We start from the raw sequence: 27,979 nt of genomic DNA, 5'->3' as shown, positions 1-27,979 counted from the left end.
TTATAGGTTAAGGAACTCAACACCCAGGAGGGTAAGTACCCCATCAAGGAGCACAGCCTGTTCTTCCACTGGCAGTCCCAGCCCCCAAACATCATCAGGCCATCATGCACTGGTACCCAAACAAACACCCATTCCTCATAACACCTACCAAGTGGCCATAAGGAGCGGCCGATGAGCCTATTTAATATTTTACTCTGTAGACGCACATATGCCCATTGAACTGGGACAAGCTATCTTTCAAGAGTGACAGGGTCATTCTCAGCACCAGTCATTAAAAAGAGATCGCAAACATGTAATATGTGAAAATTAAGAGGATTTTATTGACTTTTATATGTTCTTGGAGAAAACCATTCGCATGTAAAAGCTTGACATTTGATATGAGATTTTTATTCACACTTTATTTTAACATAAATTCTTTGATCTGGGGGTCAGACATAATTTTTCATTTCAACAGGACTTTCACATGATTACAGTCACAAAATTGGCACACTATATTAAAAAACTAAATCAGAGCTAGACAAAGTATGCAGCTTTATGCCAATTTAAATCTCAACATGCACCACCCCTCATACACGATCTTGGAAAAATCGTCTGTGAGCTTACTAAAATATTAACCAGAGAATGTCTGAGGTCACAGATGATTGTTTACAAAATAAAACCTCTTTTCCTAGTGCTACTCGTTTTGTTATAGAAAAATATTACAAATAAAAATTAGTGCTATTCAAGGTGTTCATTTCAAAGTCACATATGATACACAGGTTCAAGCCATTTTTTCCTCTCACATAAAGATATCATGATACACAATGTGGAGACTGAATTACCGATCAACCACTTCCAGCTCAGTAATGATACACTGTTTACTATGCTAACATTAAAAATGAGAGTGAAGTAAAACATTTTCAGGTATTGGGTACACTTATAATTTGTTCCTAGTCTGAGACTCAGAAAAATGCTACAGAAACATGACAAAATTTATATTTCTTCCTGATACAAGAAATTTGTCTAAAAATCTGTAATTATAAAACAGATTTGCTTTTTATAAAGAAATGGCTAATTTTTTTCCATGGTTGGATTCTTATTTGGAGATGATTCCAATTTTAATTTGGGCCCTCTTTTCCTGGAGGGTGGGGAGAGGTGGCTCGGTATTATAAGGTATATTCGACAAATACAGGGATGTTTCAGAGGACTACAGAGCACTGTTACAATCAGCCAAACCGTAATAGTTTACTTTCTTGTGATTTTGTAAATTTTAAAGAAAAGAGGTCTCTTACAAGCTATATACAGCAGTTTACAATTCAGTGTTTCTTTTTCACTTGATATACAGTTCAAATTAATTTATGACAAGTACTTGTCACATAAATTTATGTAGGCACATCGAAATTCTGTAGCTTTACTGGAGGGGTGAAGTCTTCTGTGGGATCATGATTCTGGATTCCATTTCCTGAATAAGTGGGACTGAAAACAAAGATCAAGATTACTGGGCTGGTTCTTTTCTAAACAGACTGCAGTAAATATACATTAACAAATAGGTTGCTAAGAATATTCAGAAGACATGCTGCTTGAAATCAGAATAGAGTACTGGAATATTTAGGACTGATCTCAGGGGAAGAAATACACAAGCTGATGACAGATCAGCTGACATCCTATAAGATGATATTAAAACATTCTGTCGGAAATGTGTTTCATTTGTAGGAAATTAGGAAAGTCCATATTATGAGAAAAATGGTGCTTTCTCAGAAGGTTCTTTCAACTGAATTAAAATTTATATAACATCAAATAATTTGACTGTATCCTGTATAAAGGAACAAATACACTGTACTTGTAGAACTGTCAGTGCTAAGTAAAACACATCTTTGGGAACTGATGGAAATGTAAGAATAAACAGCAAAGCCACATACAGTTATATGATTTTTTTGAATTAAAAGATAATAGTTATTTTCCAGAACAAATTACTCTTTGATCTTCCTGGTAGGATATGGGCTTAAATGTACCTGACGTGCAACATAGGTGGTACCTGCATTGGTGTCATTGGGTGGTATTCAGCCTGGCTGTTTTTTTCTAAAAATCAAGCAACTAGGATTTCATAGTGTGTGTGTGTGTGTGTGTGTGTGTGTGTGTGTGTGTGTGTGTGTGTGCATGTATATGTATGGGTATACACACATGTATAGGTGTACACGTATGTACACATGCATACACATGTACATATGGAAAGTCTAAATACCAAATTAATTTTCAAAATTACTTTTTAATTGCTGTATTAAATTGTAATGCTTTGGGGAATGGACAATTTTGATGAGAAAGCAAAAGCTTAGAAAAAAATTTATTTGTATAATAAATTTTCAGAGAATACAGAAATGTACAAAAAGGGTAATGATGTAAAATTTACAACACACAAAGATCTGAGAACTGTACCAGACAACATATATACTTGAAAGAATATTCTCTATTGAAAAAATGTCCTGTAACTGTCAAAGAAAAATATGACTATTTCTCCATTCCCTCAACCTTACAATTCACGATCCTAGAGCAACGTACTATTTTTTTTTTTAAATACATATTAGCTTCAGGGTGAAAGAACATTAAAACAATGAGATGAGAAGAATGAAATGTTTTATGCCTATTAAGATATTACCTGTATAATATACCAGTTCTTCCCAGCCGTGTTTATGCCATGCTGCATTCCGTATATCTTCCCTGGTCTGAAGATCCTTGTAAGCTTAAAAATAGCCACACAGAAGAATTAAGACTTAAACCAAACATAATTCCACTAGTACAGTGGGAGACTGGTTCCAGGATCCGCTGTGAATACCAAAATCCACAGGTGCTCAAATCCCATAGCCGGCCCTCTGTATCCATGGTTCTGTACCCTTGGATTTGACCAACCATGGGTCATATAGTACTATGTGTATTTACTGAAAAAGATCTGCATATAAGTGGACCCCAGCAGTTCAAACCTGTGTTGTTCAAGGGTCAACTGTGTATCCGTTAAGTGTTGATTCTGCTGCACTCCTCGTTTTCTCAAAGAGCCTACAGACCTTCCTCAACTTATGATGGGGTTACATCCCAATAAACCCATTGTAAGCCGAAAATATTGTAAGTCGAAAATGCATTCAGTACACCTACTAGTATATCCCAGCTTAGCCTAGCTTAGCTTAAACGTGCTCAGAACACTCGCATTAGCCTACAGTTGGGCAAAATCATCTGATGCAGAGCCTATTTCATAATAAAGTGTTGAATATCTCATGTAACTTACTGAATACTGCACTAAAAGTAAAAAACAATAGTTTTAAGTGTATTGGTTGTTCACCCTCGTGATCGTGCAGCTGACTGGGAGCTGCGGCTGCCACTGCCCAGCATCACGAAAGAATGTATCGAAAGCCCGGGAAAAGAGCAAAATTCAAAATGTGAAGTACAGTTTCTACTAAATGTGGATCACTTTTGCACTGTCGTAAAGTTGGAAAATTCTAAGTTGAACCGTCGTAAGTCAGGGACCACCTATACTCTGGGAACTCAGTACTAAGCTGGAATGACTGTGAGCTGGCTATTCTGAGCAAAATTGTTAGGCCCTGTGGGAGACACAAAACAACCCGCTCTCAAGGCTCACAGTCTAGCGGATTCAAGACGTGCCTTTACAAACCAAGTGAACTTCCTCAATACATGTTAAATCTGTAACCACACACTGTGAGACTACGGATAAGCAATATTAGATTCCATTTTTCTCAGCATTTATAAAGCACCACAGTGATCTGGGTGAGACTGTATTCAAGGCAGTGGAGAACAAAGAGACTCAACAGGGGGGCTTCCCTAGTGGCGCAGTGATTGAGAATCCGCCTGCCAATGCAGGGGACACGGGTTCGAGCCCTGGTCTGGGAAGATCCCACATGCCGCGGAGCAACTAGGCCCGTGAGCCACAACTACTGAGCCTGCGCGTCTGGAGCCTGTGCTCCGCAACAAGAGAGGCCGCGATAGTGAGAGGCCCGCGCACCGCGATGAAGAGTGGTCCCCGCTTGCCGCAACTAGAGAAAGCCCTCGCACAGAAACGAAGACCCAACACAGCCCAAAATAAATAAATAAATAAATTAAAAAAAAAAAAAAAGAGACTCAACAGGGAGAACACAGCTGACCAGGGAGAGCTGCCTGGAAGCTGTGATCTGACCAAGTGGGTCTTCAAGGTTGAAAAGGCCATTTCATCATCGACACGCGGGAACGGGAGGCAAAGGTGCTCCAGGTGGAGGGAAGAGCATGGGCCAAGGGTCAGAGTCCTTGGGGTACAATTCGGGTATCTCACCCAGGTGCCTTGGTCTCTGAATCCCAACCCGGGCAAGATCCTTCCAACCAGTGACCAGGGAAATGCCTCCTAGGCATCTGGACACGGTGTCAGTCGTGACTAAGAGATCACCCAGGGCTCCCTCCTCAGTTCTGGTTTCTGTTTTGGGGCTTCCTTCTCCCTATGAGAAGACCTAACCTTGCAGGCCTGGCAATTTGACCATCTAAAGACAAAAGTTCCCTCCACTAGTAATGGAGTATAAATTTATTACATAAAATATTGAAGATGCAGAAAAATAGAAGGAAAACAAAATCTTTTACCTCTCACCACCCGGAGGAAAACAGTTAACATTCATGTGACAGGCAGCAGTGTCCTCACCGGGGTCGGGTGCACACCTAGGGCACCATGTGGTGACCCCTCGCCCCCCCCGCCCCCCCCACAGGGAACACAGGTTGGAGAGGCCTGTGTTCTTTTACAAATTTTCTTAATTAAAAAAAAAATTGGGGGGGGGGTAAAATATACATAACAAAATTTACTATTCTAACTATTTTTAAATGTGTAGTTCAGTGGCATTAAGTACATTCACGTTGTGCCACCATTATCCATTGAACAATATCTTCCCATTCCCCTCTTCCCCCAACCCAATACGCTTTACTCTACATTCTGTTTCTATGAATTTGAACAAACCACATTTTGTTCATCTGTCAATGCACCTTTGGGTTTGGGGAGGCTTTTAAAGATGGGAGGCACTGAGCCCATTCATATACTAAGGGAAGGAGGTCACGGATGGGGTGGTGGAGGAGCCGTGGCTGCAGCGAGGCCTTGAGGAGGTGGGGGAGGGATGGCATCACGTGCAAGGGTAACAGGAAGGGGGGCTGTGCTGGGGGGGAGACCTGCTTTGAAGCCAGACTTGCTGACGTCTGAGCCTGGCTCAGCTCCTGAACGCTGTGGGTCCTGGGTGATTCATTCACCACCCGTGAGTCACAGGTATCTCATCTGTGGTGTGTGGCTGTAAGGATTAAAGGGAATGGTGCATAAATAACCAACACACTGGAGGTGCTTGATAAATGTTGGTTCTCTTTCTCTAAAAAAGATGGAAAAGTGAGGGTAAGTTTTCGGGGCAGACAACTGAGAATTCATCTCTACACATCTCAAGACTTTTTCCTATAAAGTAGGAAGTGGGCAGTGGACATTTGGGACACAGACTCGAGACAAAAAGGAAGGTGGAGAAGGGCAGGGCCTCAGAGTAGACATGTGCCTGACCTCTGCCTGTGCGCCAAAGCACGTGGGTCCTGACCCATCCGTCTCCACGCTCGCTCACTACAGAGGCCGCCCTCAGAGGCCCCTCCAGGCTGGGGAAGGGCAGGGGTCTGTCTTTTCAGTTTATATCCTCTGGACAGATCATGCACTAAAAAATAATGATAAAAATGACTTCACTCCCACCTTGAACCCATAAAGGTTAAATTACACTTAGTATAATCAAAAGGCAGGGACACAGAACACATCTTTTAAAGATCTGTTTGCAAATCTACTCCATTTGAAAACTCTGATCCTTAGGAGGTCAAATCTCAGCTGGCTAGAAAACAGCTCCCAGGAACACCACTGCCCCCGACATTCCGGGAGCTGAGGGTTACTGGTGGCCTCTCATCATTTGGTGCAGGTTTCAATCTTTTAAATGCCAGGGAAGCCCAGTGTGTGTGGCTGAGGTGAGCAGTGACTGGCGGGGGCTTGGAGTGGGGTCTCCTCCCCAGACACGGAGGGTTTCAGGGAAAGGTTCCAGGGGCACAATGTGAAAATGACTTTTCTTGCCTCAACTCACCCATTTAGACCCAGGTCCCCGGCAGGTATCTGACCATTTAGCCCGTCGGCACTATTTGTAGTTTCCTGAGCACTTTTTATAATTTCCCGTGTCTCCATTGCTGTTCCAGCCCCTCCTTCCCACCTCTACCTGTCAGTCCCATCTAGATGCTCAAGTCTAGCTCGTATTCCACCTTTCACTGGTTTTCCCCCATTTCATAGCTTTGTATCCCTTTATATCCTGATACACACTCCTAACGAGGAGGACCCCCACTGGAACTCCCTGCGTCACTCACCGCGCACGGCCTGGTGGCCTGTCACTCAGGTTTGCTTTCCCGCTCAGCAGACCTGTCACCCGTCTCTGAGCCTCCTGCTAACCCAGCAGGCACGTGACTCCGCAGCACTTGGTGGACCAAACAGGGCAAACCAACACCTCAGCAAATTCATAAGGTTTGGAAAAAGTCATGCTTTTCATCTCTTTAACTTTAATAACCATTTACAAATGTGCCCAGAATGAACCAAGCTACTGCTGAGACCCGGTTCCTGTTCAGCAGGGAGACAGACACAAACAGCCATGACTGTGACCACACACACAGTATTGGGCTCTGGGGGCTCAGGGGACAGCGACATTCCCTTGGGGACAAAGGGGAACATCTGAGTCAGGCCCTGAAAGACACCAAAGACGGTGCCAAACCAAAGTGGGCGGGGATGGAAAAGGCGAGAGAAGGGCCTCTGGGACAGTGGAGCCAGACCCGAGGCAGGGGGTGGGCGCGCGTGTGGGCACCTCCTCTGCATGGAACGCGGGACCGTCCCTGAGGGAGCCGGGGGCAGCTCTATCATCTCCCCTCGCCCGGGGCTGCTGCCTCACCTCTCTCGCCCCACTCTCACTTTCACCAGCTCACTGACGTGCCGCACATCTGTGGACCCTTCACTATTGACCTCTTGTTCCGGGTAGCCCAGCACCTATGTTCCATCTGGGACATTTGGATCAGCTGCAGCGTTTAAGGTTCCTGACTTGAGATACGATTTACTGCCTAGGACAAGTTAGTTAGTAATGAACTCCGAAATCGCAGGAATACAAAAATGAAGGGAAAGAAACATACCCCAAAGATGATGCACCATATACAGCTGCCCAATCTGGGAGAAGAATCCTCCAACTGCTTCATTACTGTCCTGTCTGAAGCGAATTGCACGAGCCCTATACGAAAAAAACAACGTTCAGATATTGAATCAGGTATGCTAAAAAGTATCAGTGAGTTCCCTCCATCCTCAGCGCAAGTTGTTCAGAATGCATTCGAAAGTTATTTTAATGTACGTAAGATGTAAACGTACCTTTCTGTAGCTACAGCCGTCATTTTTGTGAAAAGTGGACAGTAATTCATAACTATTAAAATAAAAACAACATGGGACTTCCCTGGTGGTCCAGTAGGTAAGACTCCGCATTCCCAATGCAGGGGGCCCAGGTTCGATCCCTGGTTGGGGAACTAGATCCCGCATGCATGCCGCAACTAAGAGTCCACATGCCGCAACTAAGACCCGGCACAGCCAAAATAAATAAATAAATAAAAATAAAAAATAAAAACAACAATGTGAGGATATGCGGTTGCACTGCTGATTCTTAACGTAAAGTCTAGAAAACTGGCAGAGGGTAGGGCCTGTCAACTTAAAAAAAGCTGCTTTCCAAGAACACACTGAGAGAAAGTGAGGGAATTCTCGATCCGAGAAGCCCACGGTGCCAGAGGCACTGTACTCCAAGGGAGACAGGGACCCTGCCTCGAGAACGGGGCTTAAAACAGAGAGGAAGGAAGTGCACCGCACCTACAAAGCAGCCGCACACTGTGAGCTCTGAGAAACCCGCAAGCTCTGTGATCTACAGCCAAGGGCGGGTGTTGAATTCTGCGACCCCTCGGACAGCATATGGAAGAACCATGGACGTGAGCTTCCTGGCAGTTCACTGTCACTGCCAACACTGAAGCTGCCTCCTTTTCTCCCCACTTACCTGAGCAAACCGTTAGGAAAATGAGTACCAAATGGCATTCATTATGTATGTATCATGTGTGGATACACGTGTCTATGTGTGTAACATGAAATTGTGATTAAATTGGTTAAAAATTGGCACTTGCCTTTAACTTTGCTTTTTAAGATCCCCTGCTGCAAAAGGTTATCAGCTTTTTAAACACCTTCTTTTGTGTCTGCACCAGTACTTTATTTTTATATATTGATGCACTTGAAATCCTAAACAAGTTTTTAAAATGTATATGTTTTCTTAAAGCAGTTTTCTAGAATCAAAGTTGAAAATGAAGGAAGCAGCTTCTAGTGATGTCGGAAGGTCACAGGTAGAGTCTCTCAAGAGACTCCACACCCCAGTTACCCAGTCAATTTATATCAACACTGCCCAGGCTTGGCCTGATGTCTCAGTCATATTAGGGTCCCAGAGTGGACAGGACTTGGGAAGATGGATTCATTCTAATTCATTTAAAAGAGCTGGAGACTATGAACAAGGATTCAATCCACTAATATCCACAGTGAGAGACAAGATAAGTGAGTCGGCCTGACCAGCACATTCTCTTCTTAGAGGCAAACTTCATAGTAACTGAATTAGAACATCTCAAAGGGGGGTGTGGAATCAGAGCAAGGGCAGCCTGTGGTGGGAGTGAGGAAGCCAGTCTCCTCAAGGTCACTTTGTACATCTTGGCTCTCATTCACCACGTGCTCAACTCCACGAAGGTGACCCATGCTTTCAGGTTCTTTAGGGGAAAAGGAGGGATCTCTTGCTATTGCCCCCATGGGCTACCTCCAAGTGATGTTAATTTCTTTAACCTTACATGTAGTGTTAAGTGATCATAATCTTCACAAAAATTACATCTGATTCATAAATTACTGAAATTAAGCAAATCACTTTAATGTGCATTCTAACCCAAAGGGGGAAAACCCTCAGTTTCATTGATAGTGCTAAATATTCAGGACTGTTCATTTCACTCTGAATTTTTCTCATTCACTTTCTCAGTAGGCAAAGAAAACATAACTTGCCTTAGCCTGGAAATAATCAGAAGCATGTAGTGAAGAGGAGATCACCACCTTAGTTACCTATGTGCCAAAATATAAACTGAATGCTGAACTGGCTTTATAAATAATTTTTAAAATAACTGAAGAATAACCTCAGTTCCTTCCTTGTGGATTCCACGGTGGGCAAGTCTCAATGAGTAATACGGAAACATAGAACTGGGCGATCCTATTCTGTGGGCAACTAAATTACTACACTTATAGCATCAACCCTACCCCCCAATTCCTTAATAAAATGATGTCTACAGTAATAGTATACAATCAAATATGTATTTCTTAGTTTTCAAATGAAAAGGAATTCTACCTCGCATTGTTTAGCCTTTGATGACCTAAGAAGAAAAGATTCATTAGAAAAAAAGATCCCAGAACTGTTTTTTGGAGGTAGAAGAGATCTTAGAAATTATCTAGCCCAAAGCAAGAAATTTTATAACTGAAAAAAAGAGAATATATATAAACTGAAAGTAAGTAAAAAGTCATGGTTTTCCTTTTCCAAAGTGGCTGTACCATTTTACACTCTCACCAGAAATGTATAGAGGTACCAATTCATTGACAACCTATCAATACGTTATTATGTCTTTTAAATTATAGCCATCCTAGTGGGTATGAAGTACTATCTCACTGTGGTTTTACTTTGCATTTCCATACTGACTAAGGATGTTGAGCAGCTTTTCACGTCCTTTTTAGGCATTCATAGAGCTCCTCTGAAGAAATGTCTATTCAAATTCTTTGCCCATTAAATTTTTTTTTCAAATTTATTTTATGATTTTATTTTTTATTGTGGTAAAAAGCACCTAACATTAAATTTATCTCAACCATTTTCAACTGTGCAGGCTAGTAGGGCCAAGTCTATTCACATTGTTGTGCAACAGATCGCCAGAACATTTTCATCTTGCAAAATTGAAATTATACCCACTAAACACCAACTCCCCTGCACCTAGCCCCTGGCAACCACCTTTTCATTTTCTGTGTCTATGGTTTTTACTACTTTAGAAACTCTGTATTAGTGGAATCATACAGTATTTGTCCTTTTGTGACTAGCTTATTTTGCTTAGCATAATGTTCTCAAGGTTCACCCTGCATGTGGCAGGATTTCCTTCTTTTTAAAGGCTGCATTAATATTCCATTATATATATATGCCACATTTTTATCCATTCATCTGTTGATGGATATTTGGGTTGCTTCCACCTCTTACCTACTGTGAATAATGCTGTGATGAACATGGGTGTGCAAACATCTCTTTGAGATGCTGCTTTGAATTCTTTTGAATATATACCCAGAAGTAGGGTTGCTGGGTCAGAGAGTAATGCTATTTTCAATGTTTTGAAGAACCTCTGTACTGTTTTCCATGATGACTGCCCCATTTTATATTCCTACATACAGTACACAAGGGTTCCAATTTCTCTGTATCTTGCCAACACTTGTTATTTTCTGTTCTTTTGATAATGGCCTTCTTAAAGGGTGTGAGATGAATGGAAAATAATTGTGGTTTTGATTTGCATTTATCTTATGATTAGTGATGCTGACCATCTTTTCATATGTTTTTTGGCTATTTGTGTATCTTTGGAGAACTGTCTATTCAAGTCCTTTGCCCATTTTTTAATTGGGTTATTTATCTTCTCGTGATTGAGTTGTATGATTTCTTCATATATTCAGGATACAAGTCCTTTATCAGATATGTGACTTGCAAAATTTTCTCCCACTCTGTGACCCGTCTTTTAATTTTTAAAACTGTATCCTTTGAATTACAAAAGCTTTTAATTTTGATGAATTATAATTTACCATTTTTTTTCTTTTGTGCATTATGATTTTGGTGTTTATGTAAGAACTCTTTGCCTAACCCTAGGTCACGAAGATTTTCTCTTATGTCTTCTTCTGAAAGTGTTGTATTTTAGCTCTTACATCTAGCTCTACAATTCATTTTCAGTTAGTTTTTGTATATAATGTGAGGCAGAGGTCTAAATTCATCTTTTTGCAAGGATATCCAGTTGTCTGAGGACCCTGCGATGAAAAGACTATCAGTCCCCATTGAATTGCTTTGGTACACTTGTCAAAAACCAATTGCTCACATGCGTGAGAATTTATTTCTTGTCTTTCAATTCTATCCCATTGATCTATATGCCTGTCCGTATGCCAGTACCATACTGTCTTGACTACTCTAGCTTTGCAGTCAGTTTTGAAATTGAAAACTGTGAGTCCTGCAACTTTGTTCCTCTTTTTCAAGGTTGTTTTAGCTATTTTTGGTCCCTTGCATTTCTAAAGCCTGCTGGGATTTTGATTGGGATTCTGTTGAATCTATAGATCAGTTTGAAGAAAAATTCATATTTTGCTAAACTAAGAAGAAAAAAAAAGAAGCAATTGTATCATTGTGGTGCTCTGTTTATGTGACAAAAGCAACATTTCAGAAAAGATAACATCCAAGAAGAATATGAAATAACTTCATGCAACACTGGGGGGTTTTGGTTTTTTTTTTTAAAAAGTCCTTATCTCTTGGAGATATATACTAAAATATTTATAGATGAAATTTTATGTTGTCTGAGATTTACTTCCAAATACTCTGGGTTGGGGGATTTAGACCTAAGCAAGACTGGCCACGTGTTGATAATTACTGAAGCTAAGTAATGGGTATGGAAGGGAGACCTGTGGTATTATTCTCTCTAGTTTTGTATATGTTTGAAAAATTTCATAATACAAATATGTCAAACAAAACAACAGTCTAGTATCAAATCATGGCACTAACCCCAGATTTTATTTCTAGAAGTAACACTATGGCCTAAAAGAATCTATTTATAAGACTTAACAAACTCATCATTTGGTAAAATACTCACCAGTAATTGCCCCATTCAATCATAGTTCCTGGCTGAAAAGAGATTTGGATTTGGTTTGTTAGTTCTTCTGTGAAGAAATATGGAACTAACAGTATAAAAAACATCAAATGACAAGACTAACTTAAAAATTAACTTTTAATAATGTGAGATCTAACAAATAAAAAAAATGTAACAAAATAGTATTATTCACTGTGTTCATACCTATCCCATAGTGGAAGTAATATTCTGTGGCTTCATCTAAGAAGACAACATACACACAAAGTGAGAGTTAATTAAGTCATCCAATTATAGTTATGAAAACTATAGTTAGGCCCACGATGATTAAATTGTTGGTACCTATTCAGATTTTCTGTGAAATTTTTAAATAATTCAATTTAAGTAAACCTAACAAGGACATCACTTGTTTTTTTTCCAGTATAATACTGAGTATTAGACCACCAAGATCTACTGATACTTTTTCACTTTAACTATGTTGCCACCTGGGCCTTTCTTTTTAGTGGTCACCTAAGTAGGGAAATATCTAGAAAGTCGTACAAATATTATTCCCCTTTTGTCTTACAGTGCTGTATAATGTATTCAATAGTCACATGCTTATTAGTTGCTCTAGTTCAATGACAATAGACGCTATATAATGTAGCTGGTCCTGCATGTTAGGTCTTTCCTCTTATGTGTAACGCTATAAAAAACAAATGAGCTTAGCAAAGAGAAAGAAGGAGAAAGAAGGAAGGTTTAAAAAAAGGAAACAAGAGGAGAAGAACTGGACAGGGGAGAAAACGAGCCAAACACACATCACAGAACATTCGCTCAGTGTCTGCTGCCCACTCAGCATCAGGGGTGCGTGTCCTTCTGCACAAAAGAACAAGGGGACAGTTAACTCCTATTTCAGTACTTACTCGGAGCTGGTAAGATCTGAGTTCATATATATTCGGTCCTGACCGTGGGACAGGCTCATTCCAGAAACTGAACTCCAATAGCAGCTGATTCTTCCTCGAGAGAAGCATGTTGCTTCTCGCCTTACGGAATTCCGCAAATTCCTTTGAGTGAACAAAGGTGCTCATGAAATCTTCTCATATTTATATTATAAATATGAGAACATTTATATATAAACCCACTTTAGCAACATTTATGTTCCTCCCACAATAGAATACTATTATAAATAGGGTCCAGTTGGCCTGAGACAGTCCCAGTTTACATCTTGTTGAACCAGCATAATGACTATTAGTATTCCCTTTCACTCTCAAAAGTGTCCAAGTTTAGATATCAAACTACATAGTCATCCTAATTATTTAAATGACAAAGTAAACAAATTTAATTTCCTACGATTTTAGGTTCTTCTAACAGTGTTTGACAGCATATTGAGACACGTGACATGGAAACCTCAAAACATCAGATAATCAAAAAGCCATTTATATTGGGAATTCCCTGGCAGTCCACTGGTTAGGACTCCGTGCTTTCACTGCTGAGGGCACGGGTTCAATCCCTGATCGGGAACTAAGATCCCACAAGGCTCGCAGCCAGGCAAAAAAAAAAAAAAAAAAAACTCATTTATATATGGACGGGGAGTCTACACAAAAGGTTTTCTTTCCTAATAATGTACGGCTGGTAGAATATCCTCCACTAACACACACCTATTCGTGAAGGGAGCGGGAGGATAGCAAAGTCGGCCCAAGACGAAGAATATGTGGTTGTCAGTTCCTGAAGCAGATATGTGTTAGGTAACCCAGACTGACTTACCGGTTTCAAAGTTCCAGCTTATCAAGGTACAACTGACTTTTACAATAAGAACTATTACTTTAATAGTATTACAACTGGTTACTCTATGTTTAAATACAACCTCAAGAGTCCAAATAATAAAATTTTTACTACAGAAAACTAACAGTTTACTAACAAAAACGATGACAGAAAAGAGTCATTTAATTCTGTACTAACATCTACTGTATCATTAGTCTTTTTCAAAAATCATTACCTGATTTTCTTTGAGTTTATTCATGACCTCCGTGAGGACTGGATAACCTCCTTCATACCTCCAGAGGTGAACTGAAATATATTTTAAACGATAACATACATTTAGAGTTTCATGATACTCTTACCTTGAAAATATTCTAGGTATGCATGGTGTTAACACAGTACAAAACTGTAATGTGTGTTGGCTCAAGTTACACCATAGTTTCAATAATAGATTCAAACATGAAAAACGATCAAAAAGGAGTTTTTGCAGTGATTTACTGGAGAAACTACTTTAACCATAAAACTAGACTGAGACTTGGAAAGCTCTGCTTATAAAAACAAGCATTATGTTAAAAATCATTTAAGTAATGACAGTAAAGGCTTAAGGAACAAGTGTTTATTCCAAAGACTTCTGCTTCCTACCAGCTTGATCCTGCTCGCCATACCACGTGTTCCAAGTCCCCACCAAAGTACAAGGGTAATGTTTATCTTCATGAATCTTTGGCAACACCTCTTGACTTAAAGAGAAGAGAGAGCAACACTAATTAAACAACCACCAAAATGACACCAGGTGGACAACACATGATCAGTAACAGGAAAAGGTCATCTACTCTGTGTTCTGACAACGGACCTCAGAATACGTTTATGATAAAAAGACGTGCAGAATTAGCCTTTTGGCTGAATTCTGTTGTGCTCTCATGTCCCACTTATCAGAAGCTTAGGTGACTGATACCCCAGCTATCTACAACAGTGGTAAGTAACTCAAGTATATTGATAAAAATGATAAAGAAGAGCCAAAGGTCCAAAAATTCCAGGAACTATGAGTCTATTATTTGCTGTTTCAGAGAGAAAAAAAAAAAAAAAAAAGAAGTATATACTTAGGAATGGTGATGTGTATGAAAGCTAACTTTTGCTGGTTCCAAAGATAGGAAGGATGAGAGAAATGGGAATAGTAGAAAAAGAACGTGGGAGAAGAAAGAAAGGGAAGAAGGTCATGTGGAGGATGGGGTAGATGACAGGAGCGGCCCAGGAGGCACAGGAAGCAGTGGCAGAGAACGAGTGGGCTTTAAGGAAGACGACGGAGCCGGGACACAACACAGTCTGGAAGCAACCCCGACCCCAACAATCCCGAAGGGCGTCAAAGGGGCAGCAGAATCCAAATGAAAGACACGACATGAGGCATAAATTAGTTTCTACTCAATTCAACCAGCTGAGGGGATTTGAAAGGTATTGCACCTAATCCCATGCTGGACACACCGCCCAGTTTGTCGCTATTGATCGCGCATGGTCCTGGCAGTGCATTAATTTAACAGAGGTGTCAGAGCCTGGTTCCACGGAAACCTTCCCACATTACAGATCCTAATGGACAGGGAAAGGCAAAGGGAAGAGGCATAACTGCATCATACCAAGAGAAAAGCTAAAACTTGTACCCTTTTTGAATAGAAAAATTACGATGAAAAAGTGCCATATAGATCCAACAATGGATGCAAAAAGATATCAAGGGTCAGAAATGGAACCTGTCCTGATTATTTGCTGACGTCAAGTGATATTAAGCTAGTGACCACCGCCCGATGTCGGAGCACTAGGACTGGGTGGATGTGACTAGTTAACAAAGGCTCTGAATGCTCTTATGTCTAACTGAAAACTCAAATGTCTGTAAGACCCAGTACAATGACCAAACCACGTAATTTTTTGAAGGGTAGCATTTACTTTTAAAATTAAGATCAGATATTAAATGTATCTGATGTATGACCCATGAATGTTCAGAAATCACATGGGATTGATGGAAATCGGGGGTGGAGAAAGACAGATTATGTCAGGGAAATGGAATTGGGTTTTCTTTTTGCCACATGACATGAGCAGGAAGTAAACAACCCAGCACTGGAGCTACTGTGGCAGATGGAAGCCTGCACAGATGACCCAGGTGAATGGGGGCTGTAAGGTAGGTAGTACTTGTACCAAGAACTTGATGAGTTGGGAAGAACCTCATTATCTGGGCCCCTAAAAACCAGGCTGGAAACAGGGAGCTGCTGAAAGTTTCAGAGAAAAGAAAAAGAGACGATGAAGGAGAAAACAGAACTCAAGCAGATCAATTTGACAAACTTTTGGGTAATGGACTGCAGGGTGGGGTGAAGGTACAGGTGCAGCTTCAAGCCCAGGAAGGCAGTCAGAAAGGGTTACTTGGAAATGGGCCTCAACAGGCCTGGAGAGGGAAACAAGCAAAGAGAAGCAAAATACACATCAAATGAAGAATGCACAGCCCTCAGTGACTGGCTAATCACATAAAACTAAGGAAAGAGTCAAATAAAACCATGGTGAGTGTCACACATGGAGAAACTGGAAGAGCAGGGTAATTCTACACATTGAGTTTGAAGTGAGAACATGAATAGATAGCCAGGAATCTGAGACAGGAGATGAAGTGAAAAAAAAAAAACAGGACAGGAAAGATAATCCAGGGAAACATCAGCATACAGAAAAATTTCATTTTATGAGAAGAGAATTAGAAAAAAAGCATTTGTTTTGTTTTTAGGGCACTTCTAAAATAAAGAGAACTGTGCTGAGGTGAGCAAGAAACTCAACACTAATGTTACATTTCACGAACCACCTCCAAAAATAAAACAACAAAAGATGTTTTGCTTCTGAAAGTTATGCTGATTCTGGTAACAAAATCATTTGCTTTCTCATGAAAGCAGCAGATATGAAAGGTTAAAAAAAAGCTTTTAAATTATATTTGTGGACAACTGATCATTAAAATGCTATTTCTGTTAAGAACTAATGCACTTAATTCTCTTTGGTCTTAAAGTTTACAAATTCTCTAAGAATATATGGGTTTCATGTCATATGAGAATCTGCTGAAGGGACTTGAATCCTGGCGGATGGAAGACCTGGGAAGAAATGGCAGCTCTACTGAAATCCATACAGGGCTCTCACGTGGCAACATTACTTTGGAGTAAAACTGGACACAGTGGAGGTCCCAGGGGTGTGAATTCTAACTCCTAACACTCAGAGCTATCCAGAAATGGAGCATATGAAATGTACTTTAGCATAGCGTCAGGAAGGGCTACAGAAAGGACTCAAGCACTGGATGAGTAGCTGGGCTAGACCGCCTTGCAAGGTCCCTTCCAACCTGAAGAGTCTAGTAACATTCCAAAGTCTGATAGCCTATGTGAGGAGTTAGCTGAACGAGTGCTTAAAATCAAAACACCCTTGGTAATGCCCAACAGAGCTCAACTTAAGAGCCTCTCAATGTTCAGCTTTAAGAAGAGGCGTGAAAGATCTCGCTCTGCTATCAAGGGTTAGCGCAACTGACAAATATTACAATCATTATTTTTCCCCAAGTAAAGGATAGTTTGGTATACACACCAAATTTTGTTGTATGCTTCTAGGCATTCCGGTTTAACATTGTGAACTGAAACAAAAGAAAATTCAACGATAAACTTATGAACAAAGGGAAAAAAGTCAACTATGAAGATAGCAAACCTATGACTCACACTGTAATTTGTACAGACTGCTTGTTTCCTTTTTGGCTAGGAGATTAGAGTGAGCATCTTTCCTTGGATCAACTTTCCGGACAAATAAGGATTTTAACCAGCTGTCCTCTCGAGGTCTGTTATTGGAAAACGCCAATTTCCTATGGAATAACAAATGCAAAAATTTGAGTTTAATCAGAGGTATGAAGATCTCAGGGTCTTTAGGTTGTGTCGTGTAGTACATTGTTTTCATAAATTCATCAATCCATTCAGCAAACACTCCTTGAGCACACTGTCTAGGCACTGTTCTAGAACCTGGGATACCACATGTCCACTTTCCATGCCACCAGCGTGCACTCTGAACGCAGGAGCAAAGTGTGAGAGAAGTAACTTCGGCACTCCTAGGAGAGTTCTCACATGTATCTCTGTGAGTTCCACCATGTGTTCTTCCTTCCTCCAAGGAAATTTTCAACATAGAAAAAACATACAAGGAAACCTAGAATAGTCAAATTCACAGAGAAAGAAAGTAGAATGGTGGTTGCCAGGGGCAGAGGGGAGGGGAGAATGCGGAGTTACTACTTAATGGGTACAGAGTTTCAGTTGGGGAAGATGAAAAGGTTCTGGAGAGGGATGGTGGTGATGGTTGTACAACAATGTGAACGTAGTTAACGCCACTGAACTGTACACTTAAAAATGGCAAATTTTATGTTATATGTACTTTACCACAACAAAAAAATGTGAAAAGGAATATACAGAGAAAGTGAAATGAATTCTTTTGTTAAAAAAACTTTTACCCCTAAACTAAATTAACCTTAGAATCAAGATTTTTAACTCACAAAAACCTAAGAATACAGACTTCATTAACATATAAATAATTTGCTTATTTTCATCTTATAACTGAACTCCTATTATCCATGCTGTCAGAAAGTGAGGATAGATTTGACTTAAGTAACAAACTACACTTTACCCGTGAAATTTTAAGTGCATGTTTAATTCCCATATGCTTGCTGGTAGGATCACAAATTTGTGTGACCTCCCTAGAGGGCAGTGTGACATTAAAACTGCGTAGGCCTTTCGGCCTAAGAGTGGCACTTGTAGTATGTCCCACGGGCAGCTATATTTAGACAAGTGCACACAGCTGAATGCGTGCAAGCATTCCTTACTACCTTGTTTCCAGTTTGTTCCTGGTACAGGCAATTTGGAACCCATTAATGGGGACTGGTCAAATAAATCAAGGTAGAGCCAAAATCAGAATAGAATGCAATCAATACAAGGAATGAGGTAGATCTACATGCACTGATATGTTGGTATCGCTGAGATGAGTTACGTGGAAAAGTAGGCCCAGAACAGTACCACAAATACACACACAAAGTGAACTGCTAATAGTGAGGACACCTGGGGACTGTAGTCTTGGGCTTGGGATAGGAGGAGAGAGTTTTCCTTTTCGTTGTATAACCTTCTGGACTCTTTGAGAATTTTCCATATACATATATTATTTTTATACCTAAAATTAGCTAAAATATCTAAAGTGTGGGCTTCCCTGGTGGCGCAGTGGTTGAGAGTCTGCCTGCTAATGCAGGGGACACGGGTTCGAGCCCTGGTCTGGGAAGATCCCACATGCCGCGGAGCGGCTGGGCCCGTGAGCCACAATTACTGAGCCTGCGCGTCTGGAGCCTGTGCTTCGCAACAAGAGAGGCCGCGATAGTGAGAGGCCCGCGCACCGCGATGAAGAGTGGCCCCCGCTTGCCGCAACTGGAGAGGGCCCTCACACAGAAACGAAGACCCAACACAGCCATAAATAATAAATAAATAAAAATTAAAAAAAAAAATCTAAAGTGCATGTTTAGAAACTCCTTTATGGGTAAGGTATATAGGTATATATAACCTGAGAACAAGATTTTAAAAATTAAAGCCTGGCTGAGACTCACCCTCTTCCTAACTTCACACAACCATAATCAAATGACAAATCGCGTCCCTTCATCTTCTCCACTTTAATTCATGCACAGTAAAATTACTCTTTTTTGGACATACAGTTCTGTGAGTTTTGACAAATGCATAAAGCCATGTAACCACCACCACAGTAAGATAGGGAACAGTTCCTTCACTCCCTAAAATTTCTCCTTTTGTAATCAACCCTTCTCCCAACTCCTAGCAACCACCGATCTGTTCTATGTCTCTGTAGTCTCCCAACTCCTAGCAACCACTGATCTGTTCTATGTCTCTATAGTTTGCCTTTTGTAGAATGTCTCATATATGGAATCATACAGAATGTAGTCGTTTGAGACTGTGCCCATTCTTTGTGCACGATCGCCTTTATGCGGATGACCATCCTCTCTGGCCGGGGCTATCACGGCATACTCTTTATTGTTTTGATCTTTAATTCATGTACACATAAATGATCTTTTCTGCCCTTTGCTAGATCATGCCAAGGGCAGTAACGTGCTGGGATTCCAAATGACCAATACAAACACTCAGATCTTATCCAGTGCTTCAAAACAAGGTCTGGCTACTGACAGGCCAGTGTGAGCCTTTTCTGGGGGGATCTCTTGGAAACACTAGATGATTTCCTACAGACCATTTTCAATCTGCTTAGCAGACCTGTTTAAGGGCACAGATACCATAAAGCAAATATAAGAGGAAAAGAGAGAGTGACCCCAGGTGTTAAGGAAGGGGAGTTTAAACAAGAGGCAAGAAAAACTTGCATGACATGCAAATTCCCTAATGCCTCAGGAGATGAATGTGTGGATTCCACATTAATACAAATTCCTATTCTTATTCAACTATGGTGCTTTAGAAAAAACAGAACTCTAAATTTCACGGGTTACATTGGCAGCCTTTTTCTTTTTTTGCTTAAAAAAAATCGACTTGCTGCTTTAATGAACAAACATTACAGAACACTTTTCACTCCATATGACTGTTTTAAATTTAAAAACCAATTCATAGGATATTATCACAAATAGCTAGAAACCAGATGAAAATTTTTTTTGACTGATGGAGCTTACAAATATATAAACAAAATATACAAATATAAAATTAACAATAAAATGTTTTCTATAAACACAGTAATCAAGAAACAGAAAAGCATTTTTTCAAATCTTTTAAGATTAAAAAGCAGCAAGCTCATGTTAAATAAGCAAAATAACAAGTTAATACCAGTACATGCAATTTTTCTTATTAGTGCATAGGACAAAAATATATAGTCCTAAGCGGCATTTGTAAAAAGAAGTTGGAAATTCTTCCATTTTGCTTTTATTATATGTTAAAATGCCTTAGAATTGAGAAAAGTGTTAATGGTGGTATCCCTGAAGGAAGGATGGAGAGTTAAAATAGAGGAGAAACACATCTTTCCCCATATAATATCTGTATTGACTATGTTTTTTATTTTACTCTTGTATATTTTTAAGTACATGTTTAACTCCTAGTAAATATGCTTAAAAGCACTTAGGACAGCACCTGATTAATGGTGAGATTTAAAAATTGTTTTTAAAACTACTTTAAAAAAACTTTTAAAATTAAAAGAAATTATATATAAAAACTATTAGCTCTTTAGCAGAAACCAAAATCATACGGTATTTGTCTCTGTTTTCAATTCACTCTTTTTTTTTTCTTTCCAAATTTATTTATTTATTTATTTTTGGCTGCATTCGGTCTTTGTTGCTGCGCGCAGGCTTTCTCTAGTTGTGGTGAGTGGAGGCTACTCTTCGTTGTGGTGCACGGGCTTCTCATTGCAGCGGCTTCTCTTGTTGCAGAGCACGGGCTCTAGGCACGCGGGCTTCAGAGCACAGGCTCAGTAGTTGTGGCGCACGGGCTTATTTGCTCCGCGGCATGTGGGATCTTCCCAAACCAGGCCTCGAACCCGTGTCCCCTGCATTGGCAGGTGGATTCTTAACCACTGCGCCACCAGGGAAGTCCCCACTCTTTGATTATATAAATAAACTAATTCTGAAGAAGGCAATTCTCCAAATGAATCATGGTAAAATTTACTTCAATAAAAATAAAAACATTTTTGTCAATTCGTTTAAAGTATTTCATTTTATTTTTTTTGGCTGTGCCACGTGGCTTGTGGAATCTTAGTTTCCTGACCAGGGATTGAACCCCGGGCCCTCGCCAGTGAAAGTACCAAGTCCTAACCACTGGACCACCAGGGAATTCCAGTGTTTAAAGTATTTTAAACACACCATGTTTTGGGATATTTGCTTAAATAATATCATGAAGCGAAATGGCAAGCATATAAAATTAGTGATATGCAAAGTAGAAAGTTTTAAGATTTTTTTAATGGGACTTTGTATAGTTCTTTTTTTTTTTTTTTTAGGAATAACAATTATGAACAACTAGGAAAGGGGTACAATGGAAGTTTCTAAAAATATCAGCACTAAGGAATTTCATTAAGAAGTACTCACCAAAGCAACCACTACTAATAGTTCTTAATGAATCCTTCCAGAAGTGCATAGACAAGCGTATACCATGTGCACTCATATTGATATTTAATTCCTATGGCATTTAATACTTTATAAAATAAGAGAGCATAATAAAGAATTATTGACAGACTAAATCTGGAAGGGAAAAAAATTCCAAAGTAATTCTTCCCTTCCTCCTTAGAATTTAAGGGGATTACAAGCTAATAAGCACATACTTCCTGTTAGGCACTGGACTAGGCAGTTTGTTCCTGTCTTCTCATTTAATCCCCAGAACAATCTAGCAAAGTAGGTATTATTGCATTTTAAGGACAGGCTCACAGAGGTTATTACACAACCTGAGCTAAGAAGCAGCAAGATAAAAATATGAACCCAGATCTAACTGTAAAGTTCAAAATATTTTCACTAATAAGGGATGCCTCCTCCACACAAACCTCCCCAAGTGAGCATTCGTTCCAGATTTTAATACCAAAGGGATTTACTTTAGGATGGGTAAGATGAGGTAAGGGATATGACAACACTTTGTAAGCTAAAGATTAACCTAAGAAGTAGTCAACATCACGGGACACACACAAGAACCTGAGTGCTGCTTACTTGTCAAAGTTGGGTAGCAACTGTCTTGACAAATGGAAACCAGTGTGGCGCAGCATAGCCCCAACTGACTGTCGAGCTCTGAAATCTTTCAGCTGGCAGGTGACCAAAACTGCCTCACGTGCCCAGTCCATCTCACTGTCCAAGCTGAATCACGGAAAGGGGTAGAAGCAGCCATGCCAACAGCTGTCAGGGTGATAAGACCTGGGCTGGGCCAGGATGCTTGACCAAGAGTGACAAACACCGCAATCAGCTGTCTTTATAACATCATTTATGTGTTGGGTGGCACTTTACAGAGAGTGAGGTAGGGGGCAGCACATCCTACAAAACACTAGATTCTAAATAGAATAAGCATTATGTGCCTGGCTCAATGGATACAAAGATGAACAGATGCCTAGCCTGCCCACTGTCATGGGAAAAACTTATCAGTAAACAGCCAGAGCGGTCACAGGCACTGTGGACTCACAGGCACTGTGGGAACTCGAGGGAATGAACCATCTTGGCCTCGGCCTGCAAGGAGCGAGAGGGACTCCAGTGGAGACATTCTAGCTCTGTCCTGGAGGACAAGCAAGACAGGGGACAAAGCCAGTGATAATCCCAGTCAAAGGGAACAACGTGTCCTGGCGCATGGAGTCATGAAGCTGTGTGGCATGTTTCTGGAACAGCAAAGCGTTCAGGAAGGCAAGAGAACAGGGTGTGGCAGGACAGTGAGAGGAACAATGGGAGGGCAGGCGGGCCAGGGGGGCTGGGCTCCCGTGCACCAAGCCTATCAGCTGGACATTATCCTATAGACGGGGCAATGCTAGCAAGTTTTCAGAAAAGATCCAGGTGTAAAAAGCAGCCCAGCGGTGGTGTGGCGGGTGGACTAAGCAAGAAAGGCAGGGAGCGTGGCTCCTGGGCTCCTGGCCGGCTGCCCAGCCCAGCAGTACCGGCACACCGAAGGCATGTGATACTCACTGGATGGACCAAAGGATGGTCCTGGGTTAAGATGATGGCAGGAGGGATGAAGGGGATGGATTACATTCAAAAGATACTCCTGAGGTGAAGAGGAGAAGACACGGGTCCTGATTAGGTGTGGAAGATGGTGTTTTGGTTTAGTCGGGGCAAATTACAGAAGGGAAATACATTTAACACAGAGACCACAGGATGAGGCAAGGGGCTTTGGTCGTCTGATCACCAAATATGCACGGACTGTGCCCTGCACGTGCCAGGCACTGGGCCAGGCTGAGGCTACGAAGAGGAATAAGCCTGGCCCTGACTTCACAGAGCTCGGTTTGCTGGTGGAAGCAGACGGACAAACGTGATCACAGCCCAGGAGAAGAAGGGCCCCTCCGTGGAGACACAGGTGGTGGGCGTGGCGGGCTGGGGCAGAGGGAGTGGGGTCTAGGTCAGCCTGAGGGAGACGTGGACCAGCCCTCTGAAGAGACACCTGTTGAGCTGAGGACCCGGAAGATGAGGAGCAGTTTGTCAGGTTGCTGCCCACGGAAGGAAGGACTTTCTGGGAAGCAGAACTCTAGCTGCCAAAGCCAGGGGAATGTGAATATGGCAGAGGGGAGGGGGAGGGGCGGAGGCCGAAGGGCCCGACCCGAAGAAGAGTCTTGCCTTAAAGCAGGAGCCATGGGCCTCCCCTCCCCCGCCCCACCGCCAAGCCCAGTAAATCTGTCTTCGCCACTGCTGCTAGAGACAGCGGTTCCCCAACCTTTCATTTTGAAAAACTTCAGACACAGAGATGAAAGAACAGTATAACGAAGACCGCTATGCCCTGTATCTAGATGAAAAATGAACATTTTATAATTTTTACTGTTTATATATATTTCGCTTTTTCATTTTTACCAAACCATATGAAACCAGAGTGCAAACATCATGATACACCATCCCTAAATACTTCAGCACACATCTCCTAAGATCAAGGACAAACCACGTCACTAATAATAAATATCACATCTAAGGAAAATAATAATTCTATAATACCTAATATCCACTCCATCTTAAAATGTCCCCAATTGTCCCTAAAATGTTTTTTATAGATTTTTTCTTGGTGGAGGTGGGGTGGAAAGGAAGAGGGATTAGGATCCAGTCAGGGTTCATGTCAGAGATCTTTCTAGTAGGAAAATGTCCTGCTCATTTGTTCTGGGGAATTCTCTAGCTGTCCCCCTCACCAATGGCTTCAAGTCTACACTCTTGATAGGAATCCAGCCGAGTGGTGATGCAGAGGCACAGTCAAGACATGCTGGAGGCAGAACTAACAGATCTGGCAACTGACTAGATGGGCAGGAGGGGAAGGGCTTGGGGAAGACCTGGTTTCTGGCCTGGACCACTAAATGGAAGATGTTCCATGGCTGGGGAGAGAGAACCCAGGAGGAGCAAGCAGGCTTTGCAGGAGGAAGATGAGTTAAATTCTGGGTACATGGTCGTTTCCAGCACCTGGGGGACACTGGTGCAGTGCTCAGTAAACAGCTGAGCAGAGGGCCTGGCACTGAGCAGAGCGAAGATGTGCTTGGCAAATCAGCCTCCCAGGAACGCGTCCTCTGTCCCTCTGGAACCACTCGTGCAATGTCACTCACAACACCCCTGTCAGTAAGTGCAATTTTCTTCCGTCATCTTGACCTTCTGGCAGCATCTGGCACAGCTGAACCACTCCCTCTTTGAAATACCGCCCCCGGGCACTGACCCATAATGACCTCACAGCTGCCCCTTCCAGCTCCCTTGCTGCCTCTCCTTCCTATATCCAGCCTGTAAATATCCATGCAGCCCAGGGCCTGCTTCTCAGCTCTTTCTCTATCCACACTCCTCAAGCAAATCTCATCCATTCCTATAGTTTAAAAAAGCATTTTATTATGAAAAATTTCAATCAAATACAATATAGTATACTGAAACCCATGGATCTATTAACATTTTGCATTCCTATATGCTGACAACTCGCAAATGCTGTCCAGACATCTCCTTGGAGAAGTCATATAGATCCAATAAGCCAACTGCCTACTGGGTCTTTCTATTCGAGTAGCTCACAGCCATCTCCAATTTCACCGGGTTCAAAACTGCCCTGGATCCGCCCCCTCCCCACCCTGCACCTGTTACTCCTTCTCTGAATGACTAACAAGCTCCCTGTGTGCCTTATTCACTGATGCTTCCCAACAGCACCTGGCACGTGGTGGGCACTCTCACCTTTGGAACAAACGAGTCTCGGTAAATGGCACCAGCAACTGCCTAGTTGGCCATCATCCTGACTGTCCCCTTTTCAAAGTCAGGCTGATCTTTTAAAAACGTAGATCAGATCATGTCACATTAAAGTGTATACCTTTAAACGTCTTCCATGGCTCTCAGAGTAAAATCCAAGCTCTCTCAATGGCTTGTAAGGCCTGGAATTATCGGGCCCCTGCTCCTCGCCACCTGTTCTCCGTCTTCCCTTTACTCCTGCTCCTAGATTTTTCTCGGGTTTCCCAGCATGCCTGACTCCTCCCATTCACGGCTTTCATGCCCACTGACCCTTCAGGTCTCAGCTTAATGCCACCTTCTCGGAGAGGCCTTCCATGACCTCATGCAGGAAGGTTCCCTGATTCTCCCATGCCACCTACCTCAATCTGTAAGTCTACGTGGGATTTCACCTCTGCCATGGCTTCCTGGGGAGAGTGACCATGGCTATTATGCTCAGGTCCACAGAGCTTCAACGACATCATATACATTCAATATCTGATAGAATCAATGAGTTAGCTGGGTCCAGACTGAGTCCTAAAGAACACCTACAGTTAAAGCAGACTAGAGCCCAGGAAGGAGTGAGTAGTCAGAAAGTACAGGGAACCTTGTATAGAGACAAGGACGCCAGTGTCAAGAGCATTTGGCCCCAGCAGGAAGTGGGGGTACCGGGCACACCCGGGTCCAAATCTCCAGTTTACTAGCTTCAAGTGACCTTGGGCACTTTAGGGGAACACCTTCAGTCTCAGCTGTCTTTTGTGAAAAGAAGAAAATATCAATTTCATGGGCTTTTATCATCTGTGTGAAAAAATAAAGCAACAGTAGATACTTAATAACAGAATAAAAATAAAAGGAGGGTGATTTGTTAACCAACTTGGAAACATACATATCAACTTTTGAAACACAAGTTGAGCACGAGTCCTAGGAAGGGCACTGGGCCTCAAGCCTCACAAACTTGGGTTCAAATGCCTTTTCCAGCCATGTGTCTCAAGCCCTTTAGGTTCCTTCTCATCTCTAAAATGCAGATTCTATTACTTACTTCTTAAGAGTGCTACTAGGATTACATTAAATAAGCCGTATCAGTATAAAGCCAGCCCGTATTAAGAGTTTAACAAACAGGTAGGTCCCTCCCGCTTCCATTTTTAAGCGCCAACTGTATTTTCTATAGGCTCAATATTTAATTAAACACAAACAAAAAGAGAAAATTTAAGTTACCCAACGTAAAGAAACCGAAGAAGCAGATCGACGTGTAAGTTGGTATGGGATTTGGTTTTTCGATTTGGAAAATGGGACATGGCTATCTCAGGGATGGAGTCTGAAAACCGAATATTTAATCCAATGAGGTTAGGAAAAAAGTTTAAACATGAAGCCAACGTCCCCTTAGTGCTGATTACTGTACATACTTTTTGATTCGCTATCTACTTTTAAATGCAAGTCAACGACTGTTCTTAGGGCTGACACCTCTTCACTACTCCCCCGACCTCCACTTGAGGGCTCACCGGGGACGAGGCGGTATTTTATTTCTTCCTCACAACAACCCAGGAGGTGAGGGTTATCTCTACTGCCGTTTGCGGAATCAAGCACTGAGGCTTTGCGCGGGCGAGCAGTGTTCTCAGGCGGCCGCGACTTCAGGGCCTGCGGCCTCAGGCATGAGCCCGCCGCCCGGCCACTGCTCCGGGTCGCGCCGGGTCAGGGTCCCGCAGGCCGGGCAGGCTCGGCGCGCGGACGTGGCTTCGGCGCCGAGCGTCGTTCCCACCGTGACCTTGAGCCCGGCCGGCCCGGCAGGCAGGCACTCCGACCCCGCCGAGGCTCCGACTCGCCCAGCCGCGCCGACCGAGGCCTCGGTCCCGCCGCCCCGCAGTCCGGGAGGCCCTGCCCAGTGGGAGCGCGGCCGGGCCGGGGCGTAGACTCGTGCCGGGGACCCGTGCCCTCCGCCCCGCGGCGGCCCCTCCCCGGCCGCTCCCGGAAAGGGCGGCGCTGCTCACCAGAGCCCGGGCTGGAGGCTGCAGGGGCCGGCCCGCCGCAGAAAGCTGCCGGCCGAGGCCGCTCCGCTGGCGCGCAGCACCCGCGCCGCCATCTTGCTCCGGCACCTCGGCTCCCACCGCCCGGGCAGCCGCTGACGCCGCCGCCGCCGCCGCCGCGACCCCTCCCCCGGCCGGGCCAGCCGAGGCGGGGGCGGGGCAGGGCAGGGCGGGGCAGGGCGGGGCGGGCGCGCTACCGCTGCAGTGCGGGGCGCGGCCGCCAGGGGGAGCGGGGCCTGCGGCGGTCGCGTCCGCAGTGCGTGCCGGCGCCGAGGTTCTGCAGCTGCGAGCCGCGAGAAAGGGAAGCGGGAGAAGAACCTATTTTGAGACTTTAAGCTCCAGCGGAAGGAGCTCGGTGCGTAGCACAGGGTACGCCAAAGGAACAAGGGCA

General features: G+C 42.6%; 1 protein-coding gene across 1 annotated transcript; it reads right to left on the bottom strand.

Moving 5' to 3' along the window:
- Nucleotides 1-300: 300 nt before the first annotated feature.
- NIPSNAP2 (nipsnap homolog 2) lies at nt 301-27,716 on the bottom strand. The gene is made up of 10 exons (XM_061207846.1): nt 27,553-27,716; nt 17,391-17,530; nt 17,263-17,308; nt 14,323-14,417; nt 13,919-13,989; nt 12,846-12,986; nt 11,953-11,984; nt 7,168-7,262; nt 2,633-2,716; nt 301-1,455 (listed from the first exon to the last, which is right to left on the bottom strand). The coding sequence occupies exons 1-10, from the start codon at nt 27,642-27,644 to the stop codon at nt 1,391-1,393; spliced, it is 861 nt and encodes a 286-aa protein (XP_061063829.1). The 5' UTR covers nt 27,645-27,716; the 3' UTR covers nt 301-1,390.
- Nucleotides 27,717-27,979: the final 263 nt, after the last annotated feature.

This window comes from Eubalaena glacialis, chromosome 13, assembly GCF_028564815.1.
Source record: "Eubalaena glacialis isolate mEubGla1 chromosome 13, mEubGla1.1.hap2.+ XY, whole genome shotgun sequence".
NCBI classification, from domain to species: domain Eukaryota; kingdom Metazoa; phylum Chordata; class Mammalia; order Artiodactyla; family Balaenidae; genus Eubalaena; species Eubalaena glacialis.
Note: the sequence above shows the minus strand (reverse complement) of the source record. Positions and strands in the feature narration are given on the sequence as shown.